The sequence below is a fragment of the Empidonax traillii genome, unplaced genomic scaffold (assembly GCF_003031625.1).
Source record: "Empidonax traillii isolate 1590-97213 ecotype Southwest subspecies unplaced genomic scaffold, ASM303162v1 scaffold40:size2234952, whole genome shotgun sequence".
Taxonomy (NCBI): domain Eukaryota; kingdom Metazoa; phylum Chordata; class Aves; order Passeriformes; family Tyrannidae; genus Empidonax; species Empidonax traillii.
In genome coordinates, this window is record NW_020955233.1 from 121,905 (window position 1) to 136,499 (window position 14,595).

A 14,595-nucleotide genomic window follows, 5' to 3' on the forward strand; every position below is an offset into this window, starting at 1 on the left:
GGGGATGGTCTTATTTCCCTGCACAACAGTAATACCAGAATCCAAGGAGCAGCAGCAAAGAGAAACAAGGAAAAGGGTCTTTGCTCAATAATCCATTAAATGAACCCATTAGACAATCCATCTGAATGAAGCTGAAAGTGTAAGTAAATGCAAAGTGAAACTGGGGAAGAGAGATATGATGGATGTCATGGTCCAAAGGGCAGTAGCAAATAAAACTAAAATTCAAGCAGTGATTTTAACTACATGTAAATCAAAGTGTACTGCTTGTGATTATCTTTTAGCATATGGAAAACAAATCTTTTAATTAATCAGTACAATACTTCAGACATCAACCCTAAGAGCTGCTACTCAGTATCTTTTTTTTTTTAGTTTATATTGTATTATTTTAAGTGTCAGGATATTTTCTTAAAGAACTGGAATTGAATGACACGTGTAGTGTATTTTCAGGCTGATATTCAGAAATTTGCTGCTTATTCCAAATTCTTTAAATTCAGGTGTCTTTCCTTATGAAGACACTGAAGAATTTAGCTCAGATGAGCACTAGCTCTTTTCTTGATATTTTTTTTTGTTTGTTTTACATACACTGTATTCTTCAGAAACAGGATCCTGCGCTCTGATTTTGGGAGGTTGAGCACTTTCAACAATTATTTTAATTGCTGTGATTGAAGCCAGGAACCTAAAACTTAGAAATATTTTCACAAAGCTGAGCTTTAAGAATGAACTGCCCAGAAGAGCAAATTCAATCAATTTAAAAATGATGCCTTGGGAACAACTGTGGATGCTCCAGATTGTGGTATTTCTTTAGTATGAGCAAGAAACCCTCCAACTGGGTTAACACAAAGGTGTTTGAACACATTATAGTCCCCTAAATGGTCCTGTTGCTTTCCCTGCTCTGCACAGCCTGAATTCTCAGGATCTCTATCCCTACACCTCCTCATTGCACGAAGATGTTCTAAAGAGTCACCAGAATCGCAGAATGGTTTGGGTTGGAAGGGACCTTAAAGCTCATCTCATTCCAACCCCTGCCATAGGCAGGGACACGTTCCACTGGACCAGGTTGCTCCAACCTTGGACACTCCCAGGGATGGGGCATCTCCTCTTAACTAAATAAGCAATGGATAAAAAAATCTCAAGTATAATGTCAGAGGTAGCCAAGAACGCTGAAAGAGTCCTAAAGCACTTTTCATGACCTCAGATGGCAAAACCCAGAGCTTTGTTCAAGTTGGTAAAACGAAGTTTTAAGAGCTGACCTTTGTCACACACTGACTTTGTTTCCAGTGCTTTCCATGGGTTGTTTGTTTTGAAACACTCCTTCCTTGTACAGCAGAAAAATGCTAAGTGGTTAGAACACGAAATGGAAGCAGCCAGGTTATCTTGAACAGCACGATGGGTTGTTTTTACCAAAAGTGTACCTTGGCCAGAAGGTCCTGAGCGAGTCAGGGCTGTGCAGAGCTCACTCTCACTGTGTATGTTTCTGGAACAATGCTCCCATTTGTTCTGCACAGAATTTTCTCCTTCACAGGAAAAGCACCATTAAACAATGTGTTCTTTAAATCCAAGGTGTGGTTTTTTCCCCTCTGAATTTAAGAGACTCCCAAGAAAGGCAGAGGAGATCTGTTAATCACTGGCAAGAGATGCAATACCAGCTTGGAGGAACATGCCAACTGAGAAACTTCCCAAAGCTAAGAGGGATTGGAAACCTCCTACTGGAAAGGGAAGCATTCCAGGCTCATAACACAATTCTTCTGTAGAACACAACAAGGGAAGCAAATGCCAGTTAAGTCTCTCATCTTCTAACAAAGAACTTATTCAGGTTGTGTTGATCCATGGACTCCAAACCCCCAAAAATAGTAGATAATGTATCCATGTTCTTACTGGCAATGAGACTCACATCCTTAATCTTCGTGGATGTCTATTCAAAGAAAGGAAGAAGGCAAATTTTCCACAGAGAAGTCTAAAGACGAAAGTAATTAATACTTTTACAATGAGGACTAGGAAATGAACACAGTGAAGCTGTAAACTGCCAGGAGAACAGAACAACTGGGTGGCCAACACGAAGGATCTGAGGAACAAGTGACACCCAGATCTTCGGATCTCTGTATTCCCAAAGTTATTAGAGCTTCCAGAAAGCCACCTCTAATTCTGCCAAATGATATACATCTTCCTTTTAAGCTCTCCTTGGCACAGAGCCCTGCCCCTAATGGAAGGCTCAGGCATCCAGACACACTCAGAAGTGTTAAGATGATACAGCATTAAAAAAAACATTATAACCTAATGTATTTCATGAACGTGCAGGTAGAAACTTTGTCACTACCAGGACATGTTATAACTTTCTCCCTGGAGTGAACCAGAGTTAGAGGTAGAAGAAAAATCTCTCCTAAGGGATCTGGAGTGAAACTCAGGGATGAATCCTCCTTCAGCTTGTGTCTTTATAAAAAGGCATGTCTTTATAAAAGACGTGGTGTTGAAGCTGCAAGAGAAGTGTCTTCAACTTCTCAGTCCTATCAACTTATGAGCTATAGAACAAGTAATCACTGAATTGGTTGAAAACAACTCCAGTATCTTAAGGAATGGTTCAAATGAAAGTCCCAAATTCTGCGGTGGAGGAGAAACCAATCATGCCAAATGAGCAAACTCCAATTTGTTCTCCTCCTGAACTGATGGTGCCTCATGAGCCTCAAAATTGCTCTCTGAGAGTCTGACCTAATAGGTCAATCCCAGCTTGGGAAATAGGAAATACAGTATATTCCTGGAAACCCTCTGGATGGGCTCTTCAAGAGCCTCTCAGGACACTTGGCAGGTCCAGGCTCCCTCAGTTTTTATGTATAACTGGTTCCTTTAAAAGGTCACTTCAAGAAGGGGAACAAGCACTAAGTTCAGAGAAATCAAGGTTTCACTGAGCATTATTTCAGTTTATAGCAATGCTCAACATCTTCCTGGAGGGCTGGAAAACATCAGAGAAGGAGAGTGGGAAGGGCTGCTGCAGCTACTGCCATAACCTGCCAACTCTATGTGCTTTTTGATCCCTTGGGGAAAAGAGTCAACCCCAGGGAGAGATAAAAGATAGGGAAGAGGCAAACTGACAAGGCTGCAAACCCTCCCCTCAGAGCAGGAAATACTCACAAATGTAACTACAGCCTGATGAACACAAGGGCCACAACAGTCACCTTCCCTGGGATAGGAAATGAGAAAAACTGAGAGTACATTCCCCTCTGTCCACGTTATTGGAAATAAACCCTCTTGAAAGTTATGGATGCTGTAATACACCTGCAGCTGAAGGAGGGACACATGAAGAGTTTCCAGAATTCATTCACAGGTTTTCCTAACAAGCAGCAATCACAAACCATTCCTGGAACAGCACAACAACCCTTCCCTGGCACCTTTCCTAGAGAGCAGAGCTCTTCTTCCAAAAGCCAACAGACCTAAGCTCATGGCCCAGGGAAGCCTCCCAGTCCCATCTATAATGCTTCTTGGGTTGAGGTGGTTTAGCCTGGAGAAGAAAATGCTCCAGGGAGACCTTTCTGCGGCCTTTCAATACTAAAAGGTGGGTTATAAAACAGACAGAGACTTTTGATCATGGCCTGTAGTGACAGGACAAGGACAATAGCTTTAGGCTGGAAAAGGGTAGATTTACACTGGACATAGGGAAGAAAGTTTTGTTTATTCTTTACTGTGAGGTCAGACCCTGGCTCAGGTTGCCCAGAGAAGCTGTGGCTGCCCTATCCCTGGAAGTCTCCAAGGCCAGGTTGGACAGGGTTTGGAGCAACCTGGAATAGGGGACGGTGCCCCTGCCCATGGCAAGGTGTGGAATGGGATGATCTTTGGGTCCCTTCCAACCCAAACTGATCTGATTCTACAATTTCACTGGCAATTCCAGGTTTAAAGCCATAAAAACTCTCTTAATGTCAGAACAGCCAAAACAATGGCTTCAGTTTCTCAAGCTCTGATCCTGGTTCTGAGAAGAAAGACATTTTTCCTCTCTAGAAGGTTATTTTTTCTCACAGAACCTTCTGAAAGAACCTCAGCTCACAGTTCAGACTTTCCAAAGATCTGAAATACCCCACAGCCCCCCTCCATTGCTTTCTGACATTTGGGGCACCAAATGGGCTTCATTTGATCCCTTTTAGAGTGCAACAAGACAGTTCTGGAGCAGCTCGTACTTTTGGGAAGGGATAATTTAACTCCACAGACAAAGCTTTCTTCCTTGTCTCTTTTCCATGACCCTCAGGCTCCTTTCTTGCCTTCAGCAAAGAGGTACTTAAGTCAGTTTAATAGTTCTCATATCCCATCACACTTTTATGGTCCTCCCCTGCTCTGCCTGTGCCAGAACAGCAGTGTGTGTGTGGCCATAGGACAAATGAGATCAAGGAAAAACTCCTGTTACAAGAGAGTAGGGCTTTTTTTCCCAAACAGATCAGATTCCTAACTTGTTACATGTCCCAGCTGCACACACATACATCACAGCCAGGGTAGGAAAACAAAGCTGCCCAATATTAGCACTGCAACTGAGCTGCTGAGAGGAGAGGAGATGGTTACAGTTATTTTCCCTGCTGCCCAAACCAGTCAAGTGTCACTAAAATCTGCTCTGAACTTTTTCCACATGGATCCTTTCCAAAGCTGGGAAATTCTCTGCAGACTGAACCTGTGAATGCCATCAGTCTCTCTTAAGACCATGCTCCAGTTCAACACAGCCAGCAAATCCTTCCCTGCACAGGGGAATCAGGATTAAATGTGCTACAGATCCAAGGGAGAAAGAAGTATGGATTTAGGAGTGGATTGGAAGCTCCATTTTGGGATAGCAATTCCACAAGTGGTGACAGGAGGCAGCTAAATTAAAATCTCTTCTGACAAATCTTGTCATGCCATTTAATCTAACGCTATAAAAAGCACCTCACATGCAATGGGCCAAGTATTTTGGAAATTATATTAAATAAGAGCAAAATGACAGTCAGAAGGGTTTGGCAGGAGGGGGAACAGAAGGCTGCAGATGAAAAGGCTCCAGGGAGGCCTTAGAGCCCCTTCCAGCCTCTTAAGGGGCTCCAAGAGAGCTGGAGAGGGACTTTGGACAAGGTAAGGAGGGACAGGGCAAGGGGGAACGGCTTCCACTGCCAGGGGGCAGGGTTCGATGGGATGTTGGGAAGAAATCTTTCCCTGTGAGGGTGGGGAGGCCCTGGCACAGGTTGCCCAGAGAAGCTGTGGCTGCCCCATCCCTGGAAGTCTCCAAGGTCAGGTTGGATGGGGCTTGGAGCAACCTGGGCTAGTGGTGTCCCTGCCCATGGCAGGGAGTGGAATGAGATGAGATTTAAGGCCCCTCCCAACCAAACCATTCTGAGATTCCCTGATTCATTCTGTGATTCTATGACACGCAAGAGAAAAGAGCATCACAAGACTGTGCAAGAAACAGACCAAGAAAGTTGCCTTCTTTAATCAACATATTAAAGATGGTAGAGAATAAATAGGTAACAGAAAGACTTAACAGCAACAAAATACAACATCTTCACTATTTCCCTCCTTCCTTAAAATCAGGATTTTAAAAATTAATGGCAAGGCAAAAAAACGTAAAAGGTTGTGATTCTTATAAAAGACTAATTTTTTTTTAAGAATCAAAGAAGCTGTAAAATGAGAAACCAAAAGACAATAATGCACCCAACTGATGTGATAAAAATAAGGGGTGAAACAACTACTGTACTGGAAATTTAGCTACCAGAAGACTCCTACAATGACAAGTGCAGAGGAAGGGATATATGTAGATACATGTAAAGTAGGGATATATATAGGATATATGTAATATATACACAGGTTGTGCATAATATGGTCTTCATCTCTACTTACCTTGTTTCTTAAGTCTACCTGTCACCATTTCAATCCCTCCAACAAGCTATTTCTTGGACACAGATGCTCTATTTGTATCAGTTCAGATCTAAATGCTAATTCTCACACTTCACTAGCAAAGCTAAAGGAAGGCAGAGCCCATGCCCTGCCTTGTGCACAGCCACACATTTATAAAAGATTTTTAAGATGTATTTCAGGTGGTTTTTAGCAATTTGCAGGGGACAAGGCTGTGGATGGAAAGAGCAGTAACACACTGGATGAAATTTTAAAAAAGCAATCTAACTTTTACTTAGAACAATAATAAATGAAAGTATTCCACAGAAAATAACTGAAGGCAGTGGTGGAAAACACACGCATTTTTCTTCCAAATAAGATTGCTGTTCTCTCTGGCTGAACACAGCATCCAAACTCCTTTTGCTTTTTGAGCAGTAATCATTTGCATATTTTGGGGAGGGAGGGTTGTTGTTAGAGCCAGGTTTGGCACCCTCAGCCTGCACTCAAACACCTCCACACAAACCCAGTCCTTTTGCAAGCATACCTTTAACAGTTTTGACAAAAACTTGTTTCTCTTTACTGGGATCTTTCTCTTCTATTAGAATTCCATGGAAAATGCGCCCAAAGGTGCCTGGGAAGAGAACATACAATTAATATTAAGTGGTTAAAACACACTGCTAACAATAAGAGAATATCTATTAAGAGAACACTACTTCAGGACGTATCAGCCACAGCAGAAAGTGAGGAGCAATGGCAGGTAAAGTGTCTATAAATCCCATAAAATCACCAACAAAGAACCCAGCCAGCTCTCCAGCATGAGGTGGATTCACAACTACAGGCAGTAAACGCTGAAGGTTTTAGATAACTAAAAATTTAGGGGGACAAGTATGAGAGTGAACTAATGACAGCAGCAGAATCCACTCAAATTAAGTATCAATACTGGTGATGGATGTATTTGCAGCTGTTCAGTCAACTCCCTGCATTGAGAACTCCAACTCCTTTTCTCATCCAGCCACTCTGGAATTCTCAGTCAAAGCATTTCTCGCAAAGAGGAAGTTTTCTCGGAAATGTTCACAAGGAAACAGTGGTTTCAGCCAGCACACACAGAGAACAGTTTGCAATAAACTGCACCATATTATTCAAATGTTTCACCTCAGCTGGAAGGTGTTGGGTTTGTTTGGGGGTTCTTCAGTCTCTCCAACGTTTTTCCATTCAAAAAACATTAATGATGCATGAAGAGGAGGCGCTCAGAACAACAGCAGGGTGGTAACACATGGATTCCATGAATCAATGTTTTATATGGCTCAGGTTGGCAGTGAGTTTTCTGTCACATTATTACTGTGGCACCAATGTATGCATCATCCTCATGCAGTCTAACTCTGTGTCACAGCCCTTTCCCAGGGATTCCTCCTGCTTGATCAGGTTCAAAGACCTTTGATAGCATGAAATATGAGTTTCTAGATACTTAAAACGGGGTAGTGCAACACTTATATCACCTACCCTGGGGCTGCAAGTAAACCCTGCAAGAGAGCTGCCTTCAAACTGTAATCTTATAAGGAGCAGCTTAACTAAGGAGGCTACAAGGCAACCACAAATACACAGCAGGAATTATTTAACAGCAGACTAAAACCCTCCTGGTCTTGAAGACGTCAAGAAAGTGCCTTCAATATGTATTTCCAAAATAATTATTAAAGTAGGTTAAGCTATTGGAAGTTACTTGGAGTTTATAATGAATCTCTGGCCAGGATCTGTAAAATGTATTTGATTGAGTTTCATGCAGAAATTTCTTTATTCCCTTCTTCCCCTCTGAAGCTCTTTTCTTCTTCAATGACAGAGGCTCAACATCGCTATGATCATGAACTAAAATTGACCAGGATCTGTCTTCTTCAAAGACTTCTGATGTGTGGATGTGGCACTTAGAGACATGGGTTAATGGTGGCCTTGGCAGTGCTGGAGGAACAATCGGACTTGATGACCTTAGAGAGCTTTTCCAACCTTAATAATCCTTTGAGTAACTTCTGAAGATTTTGACTCCAATTAACAGGTGGAGGCTAAGAAACAAGACCCCAGGATTAACTGGGTCCACACTGCATTCAACAGCCCTTTAAGGCTCATCTGGCAGAGCAGGGCAGCTTTGTCACCAAACATATGAAGTGGTGCTGGGGCACCGAGTCACTCCTAGTCATGGATGATTCCCAACATCCCAGCTACAGGCAGAGTAGAGGAGAAAACAAGGCACATCCCAAGGAAGGCACAAGCAAGGAAGCTTTTTGCAGGGCCCACACTGGAGCTGAGCACAGAGCTGTGCCCCCAAGGCTTCAGAGTCACATCCTGAATGGGAGCAAGGGCGTCCTCCCAGCACTGTTCAGACTAACACAGAGCATTCAGCAGTCCTGCCTCCAAAGGATGACTGTCTCAGATCTCCAGCTCTGGCAAGTTTGATTGCTCAGGGAACACAGACTCAGAGATTAATGGTAAAAAACCCTAAATATTTAAGCCTATTTATCAAATTCAGTATCAACAAGAATCAATCAACACTGTGCATGAACAGTTCCAAAGTGAACAATTCAGGAAGTGGACTCCAGGATCCCTGTGGGTCCCTTCCAACTCAGGACATTCCACGAAAAGAACCAGGTAATTTCTCAATTTTTGATATCAGGGCTGTAAATTTTGTACCTGCTGATTAGATTGTGAGATCAAAAGTTATCAAATTGAGACATCGAGTTTAGACAATTGAAGCTTTTCTGGGCTTTGGGTTGGTTTCACTTAGATTTTTTTTTTTAATTGTTAAAGTAGGAACTCTGAAAAATACCTGGCCACTTACAGCCCCAACTGATTCCCTCACTCCTCAGCCATCTGACCCCTTCCTTTTTTAAGGGACCAGATTGGTATGACAGACAAGCCCAATGATTTCCTTTTAGTTGCTCCCTCATTCTAATAAATTCCAGAAACTGCTTTCCCCACACCCAAGTGCAAACATCACTCATCCTCCCTCTCTTCCACAAAAGTTATAAAGATCAGAAATGTCACCCATGAATAATTTCAGAAAAATCCAGCAATAAAAATCTAAGGTTATTTGTATATCGATATCTGTATATTTATGTATCTACATCATGGTGCAGGAATAAAGTCTCTGAATGCTGTAAATACCTTCCTGGAGCACATCCTTGAGGGTTATCCTCTCCCTGGAGATGGCTATGTCCTTCACTTTAGCTTTGGCCTCCATGAGAGTGACACTTTTGAGATCATTCTTCTCTATCCGTAATGTAGGATAACCTGAGGAGCCAGCAGAGCCAAACAATCCAACATAAATACCCTTGGAATAAGAACATAAGCACACAGCTTCACCTGAGCACCACCTACAGGTACCAGCACAGCTTTAAAAACATTATGTATGCATCTTAAAAAGAGGACTGAGCAACAAAAAACACAAGATGCCGTGTGAAGAATCATCAGCAAGGAAAGAAATCACATAGGGACCCTCTGCAGTGTCACAAGATAATAATAATATGTAATGATAAAGTGCCTGTTTATTAACTCCAAGGAAAGGTGATTAACACCTCCTTGCACTGCCCTAATAAGGAGGAAATGAAAAGATGCCTAATCCCAGCAGGACATAACCAAACTATCAGTGCCCTCTGCTGTCACTTCTCACATCTGCAGACACCATCAGTGTCAGAAAGGATGGAGTACTTTTGCACAAGCTTATGAATCATCAGAGAAATCTTGAGAATTACTCTGATAATATTTTCTTAAAAATTTAAATGTTACTGAAAACCCAGTTAATGCAACTGTGCAACGATCGAGAATGTTCTTCTTGCATATTTTTTGCATCCACCCCTTTTCCTCTGTATTTTCATCCTCACTGTTCCCAGTGCTGCTGGGGATGTCCCAGAGCAGATCTGAGTTCTCTGAACCAACAAGGATTGACCAAAGCAAACAGGAGCCCTTTGGGCACAGTGGCCACCACTCTGGGTGGGGTGAGGAGGGTTGGACCATCACCCTGGGATTGGTCCTTGCTCTCGGCCAGAGGCCAGTTCGGAGCTTCCAGGGGTCATATTCAAATTAACTAATTGGTGGCACTTAGAAGGTCAATCAGGACATCAAAAGCTCAACACTGAGGGGCTGGAGCATGTCTTCTCCAGAGTGGGGAGGAAACAGGAGAGCACAGGAGGGCTGAGAGTAATAGTGACCTTTCTGCAATGCTCCCTCATGAACTGGGATGGTCAGTACGAGCACTAAGTACAACCAGAGGACAATGGGAGATACTTTGCGGTCTTATTAGTTGCTTTAAAAAACCCCACAAGTCATTAATCATTTCATTTATCTGGCTCTAAATAACATATCACAGAATCACAGGATGGTTTGGGTGGGAAGAGACCTTAAAGTCATCCAGTCCCACCTGCCATGGGCAGGGACACCACTAGCCCAGGTTGCTCCAAGCCCCATCCAACCTGGCTTTGGACACTTCCAGGGATAGGGTAGCCACAGTTTCTCTGGGCAACCTAAGCCAGGGCCTCCCCACTTAAATTGAAAAAACGTCTTCCTTCTATCTAATCTAAACTGACCCTCTTCTCATTTAAAATAATCACCCCTTGTCCCATCTACACTGTCATCTCCTCTCACCAGACTGCACAACAAAGTCTCCTCAGGCATTTCATACAAAACTATATGGTCTTAAAGGTCTGCTCTAAACTCTATTTGAGAAGATCACTGCTAGCAGTAAAGAAAACATTTAATTTACACTTTCTGACAAGGCCAGGGTACCTTTCCAGCTTGGTAGCTGCCACTCCATTAAGAAAAAGAGCAATTTGAGTTTAACAGAGAAAGTTTGTTCCTCTGTCCAGGCTCCCCCAGTTTTCTTTCTAATATAACCCTTCACCTCACTTTTGAATTTCTCCAGTAGCCCTCCCTACAGCCACTTGAACTGGGGGGGTGAGTCCTGCCTTCTCCCAGTGCCCAGCCATGGACACCTCTGCCCTCCAAGCCCCAGTCCTGCCCATACGAGCCTGTGCAGAGGCCAAGCAAACCAGAAACCCCTCCTCTACCAAAAAGGTCCATTTTCAGCTGGCTCGGTCCCCTGAACGGCCTGGCAGCCCTGCAGTGCATGTGCAGCACAAGGGAAAGACTCCTGGTCACTCCAGTATGGCTGAACAGCCAAGGAATTGCACTCCAGGAGTGTCCCTGCACCATCCAGCTTCCCTCCAGCTGGAACAGTCTCTTCCCAGGAGCAATGCTGCATGGGATAACCCTCCACTAGACAATAATTTGAGGAGCAAAATTCCACAGATAATAAATAGGTTCATTAATTACAGAATTAACACAGAACCCAGCTGAGGGCACTTGGCTTGTTCAGCCTGGAAGAGACCAAGATCAGAGCCCATCAGGGTCTGCAGCTTCCTCAGGAGGAGTAGCTCCAATCTCTGCCCTCTGTGAGCAGAGACAGGACCCAAGGGAATGGCTGGAGCTGTGTCAGGGCAGGCTCAGGTTGGATCTCAGCAAAAGGTTCTTCCCCCAGAGAGTGGTTGGCAGGGAACAGGCTCCCCAGGGCAGTGGGCACAGCACCAATGCTGCCAGAGCTCCAGGAGGGTTTGGACAATGCTCTGATGGACAGGGTGGGATTGTTGGGGTGTCCTGGACAGGGCCAGGAGATGGGTTGGATGATCCTTGTGGGTCCCTTCCAGCTCAGGAGATTCCATGATATCAGTTACCAGACCAGTCAACCACAGAGGGTACAAACCACTGCCACCCTTCCTTCTCATTCACTGCTCTTTTTAGCTGCTTCATATAATTTCAAGCAAAGCTGTAAGCAAAAGAGATGAAAAGAATAACACAAGCATCAGGAACACATGGAGACGGGATCACTCCTGGGCCCCAGAGCTCCCTCCTAATTGTGGCATGGCTGGGTAAGTCTGTCCTTAGATTAACACTTACTGGTTACTGGTGTGGCGTTGTTGGGGGTGTCCGCTCGCAGGTACTGGGTTGTCTGCGTGGAGGGCTGGGACAGACCTTGAGAGCTGCTGCTGTCACTGATGCTGGTTTAAAACAAAGATGGACAGTTAAAACATCACTGCTTGCCGCTGGAACATCCAAAGTTAACTTAGCAACATTAAACCAGGAGATTTTCCAGGCAAGGCTTGGAAAGAGCAGAGTTTTTGAAGTCACTCACACATTAAATTGCATTTCAGGGAACTCAAAAATCTCAGCACTTCTGTTCCTGAAGTGTGAACAGCTTCCTCTTGTTTCTTTTGCAGAATTTGCTATTTTCCAGTACTTTCCCCTCACTTTTGAATAATCAAGGTGACAAAACCTTATAGCAAGAACCACGCTGTCATACCAAAAACAACCATTATATTCCAGAGAAGACCCAGAGAAGACTTGCACACATTTCTTTCATGGTACCAATGTCCCCCTGAGACTCTCTTTTACAGCCCAAACTGCTCTACCCTACTTTGTCATTCCACTCACTAAGGGTTGTCCCTTCTAGGACCACCTCCAATGTGGTTTTCTGATGCTTTCTCTGGCAGAAGGCCCAGAGCTGCAAGAGTATTCACGAGACAGGTAAACCACAGCAGAACATCTTCTGTCTTATCCTTACAGTCAAAATCCTACTAGAGTTGTTGTAGCTGTAACGGCCGAAGAACAGGTGAAGAGGCAAAGGCAGGATCTGCTACCAGCTCAGATGGCAGGGCCAGAGAAAACCTTTTCTGATGTGCCCCCCAAACACACAGAAACATCCCCCCCTTTTAACCAACTTAAAAGCATCCTGCTGACTGTATTGAAAGAACAAAGAGGACATTGTTTTGGGATACAATCTCCGCCTTGCCAAATAATCAACATTTAATGTTTCTTGGGCTGCTGTTGAGGGCTGACCAAGCAGTGCCAGTCATCCTTGTAGGACTGTCAGGCTACCTTTGAAGCCAGACTTCCCTTAAAAACCAGAAATCCAAGTCAACTCTTCCCCATTATAACACAGTCATGGATACACGTGCTGAATTTTTTCTTTAGAACAGAACCTGCTGGTTCTCACAACACAAACATACTGATTTATAACCGACCTCAACTCTCTCTAGAAACGTTTTTTTAAGATTATTCCCAAATTCCCTGTCTTCCATGTCCAGGGTTTCAGCACAGCTTTTACCATGAGGTCAAAGCCACAGTTGCTGGTGTAGCTGCACCCCTTTAACTTCCTCTGGAGCTTCTGAATGAATATTCTCTGGTACTGACAACTCATTACTGCTTATTTTAACTGTTCCCACTATTTCACCCACAAGCTGCTTCAACATGACCCATTTCCCTGGAAACAAGTGTCTTGGCATGGTCCCTGCATTAAACATGGATGCACAACTTTTCCTGCTCTGGCTGGAAACTCCTTTTGTAACCCGATTATCCTATGGATTCCTTTGGCTGGAGGCAAGTTTGAGAAAGGAATTATTCTTTTAATGCCTGTTGCAAGTCTGAAAGACTCCCTTTGAATCATAGAATCATAGAATAGATTGGGTTGGAAAAGACCTCCAAGATCATCAAGTCCAACCCCTGATCCAACTCCAATTACTATAGCACGGCACTAAGGGCCACATCCAATCTCTGCTTAAAAACCTCCAGGGATGGTGGTGCTCCTGCTGGCCACACTGTTCTTGATGCAGGCCAGGATGCCATTGGCCTTCTTGGCCACCTGGGCACACTGCTGGCTCATGTTCAGCCTCCTGTCGATCAGCACCCCCAGGTCCCTTTCTGCCTGGCTGCTCTCCAGCCACTCTGTGCCCAGCCTGTAGCGCTGCAGGGGGTTGTTGTGGCCAAAGTGCAGGAACCGGCACTTGGCCTTGTTGAACTTCATCCCATTGGAGTCAGCCCATCTCTCCAGTCTATCCAGATCCCTCTGCAGAGCCCTCCTGCCTTCCGGCAGGTCGACACTCTCTCCCAACTTGGTGTCATCTGCAAATTTGCTGATGATGGACTCAATCCCTCATCTAAATCATCAATAAAGATGTTAAACAGGACTGGGCCCAGCACTGATCCCTGGGGGACACCACTGGTGACTGGCTGCCAGCTGGATGCAGCCCCGTTCACCAGCACTCTCTGGGCCCGGCCCTCCAGCCAGTTCCTGACCCAGCACAGAGTGCCCCTGTCCAAGCCATGGGCTGCCAGCTTTTCCAGGAGTATATTATGGGAGACAGTGTCAAAGGCTTTGCTGAAGTCCAGACAGACACACCCACAGCCTTTCCCTCATCCACCAGGTGGGTCACCTGATCGTAAAAGGAGATCAGGTTGGTCAAACAGGATCTGCCCCCCTTAAACCCACGTTGGCTAGGTCTGATCCCTTGTCCATCCTGTAGCTGCTGTGTGATTGCACACAGGATGATCTGCTCCATAACTCTGCCAGGCACTGAGGTCAGGCTGACAGGCCTGTAGTTACTAGGGTCAGCCTTGCATCCTTTTTGATGGATTGGAGTGATATTTGCCAACTTCCAATCATAGGGGACCTCCCCAGTGAGCCAAGACTGTTGGAAGATGATGGAGAGCGGCTTGGCAAGCTCTAGCTCCCTCATTACCCTAGGATGGATCCCATCTGGTCCCATAGACTTGTGAGGATCCAGATGATTCAGTAAGTCACCAACTACTTCCTCCCAGAATACAAGGGGGCTATTTGGTTTCCTATCTCTGTCTACCAGCTCCAGAGGCCAGTTGCCTTGAGGGCCACCTGTCTTACTGGTAAAAACTGAGGCAAAGTAGGTGTTAAGTACCTCAGCCTTCTCCTCATCTCTATTA

General features: G+C 44.5%; 1 protein-coding gene across 2 annotated transcripts in view; it reads right to left on the reverse strand.

Moving 5' to 3' along the window:
• The window catches only part of RYK (receptor-like tyrosine kinase), a 53,508-nt gene that overhangs the window by 15,524 nt on the left and 23,389 nt on the right, over positions 1 to 14,595 (reverse strand). The window contains exons 7-9 of one of the 2 annotated variants that reach the window (XM_027878268.1): positions 11,761 to 11,861; positions 8,977 to 9,111; positions 6,371 to 6,457 (exon numbers count right to left, since the gene is read on the reverse strand). In XM_027878268.1, coding sequence (XP_027734069.1) covers positions 6,371 to 6,457; positions 8,977 to 9,111; positions 11,761 to 11,861 — 323 coding nt within the window. The remainder of the gene's footprint in view (positions 1 to 6,370; positions 6,458 to 8,976; positions 9,112 to 11,760; positions 11,862 to 14,595) is intronic. The other variant, XM_027878269.1, reaches the window with a different exon arrangement.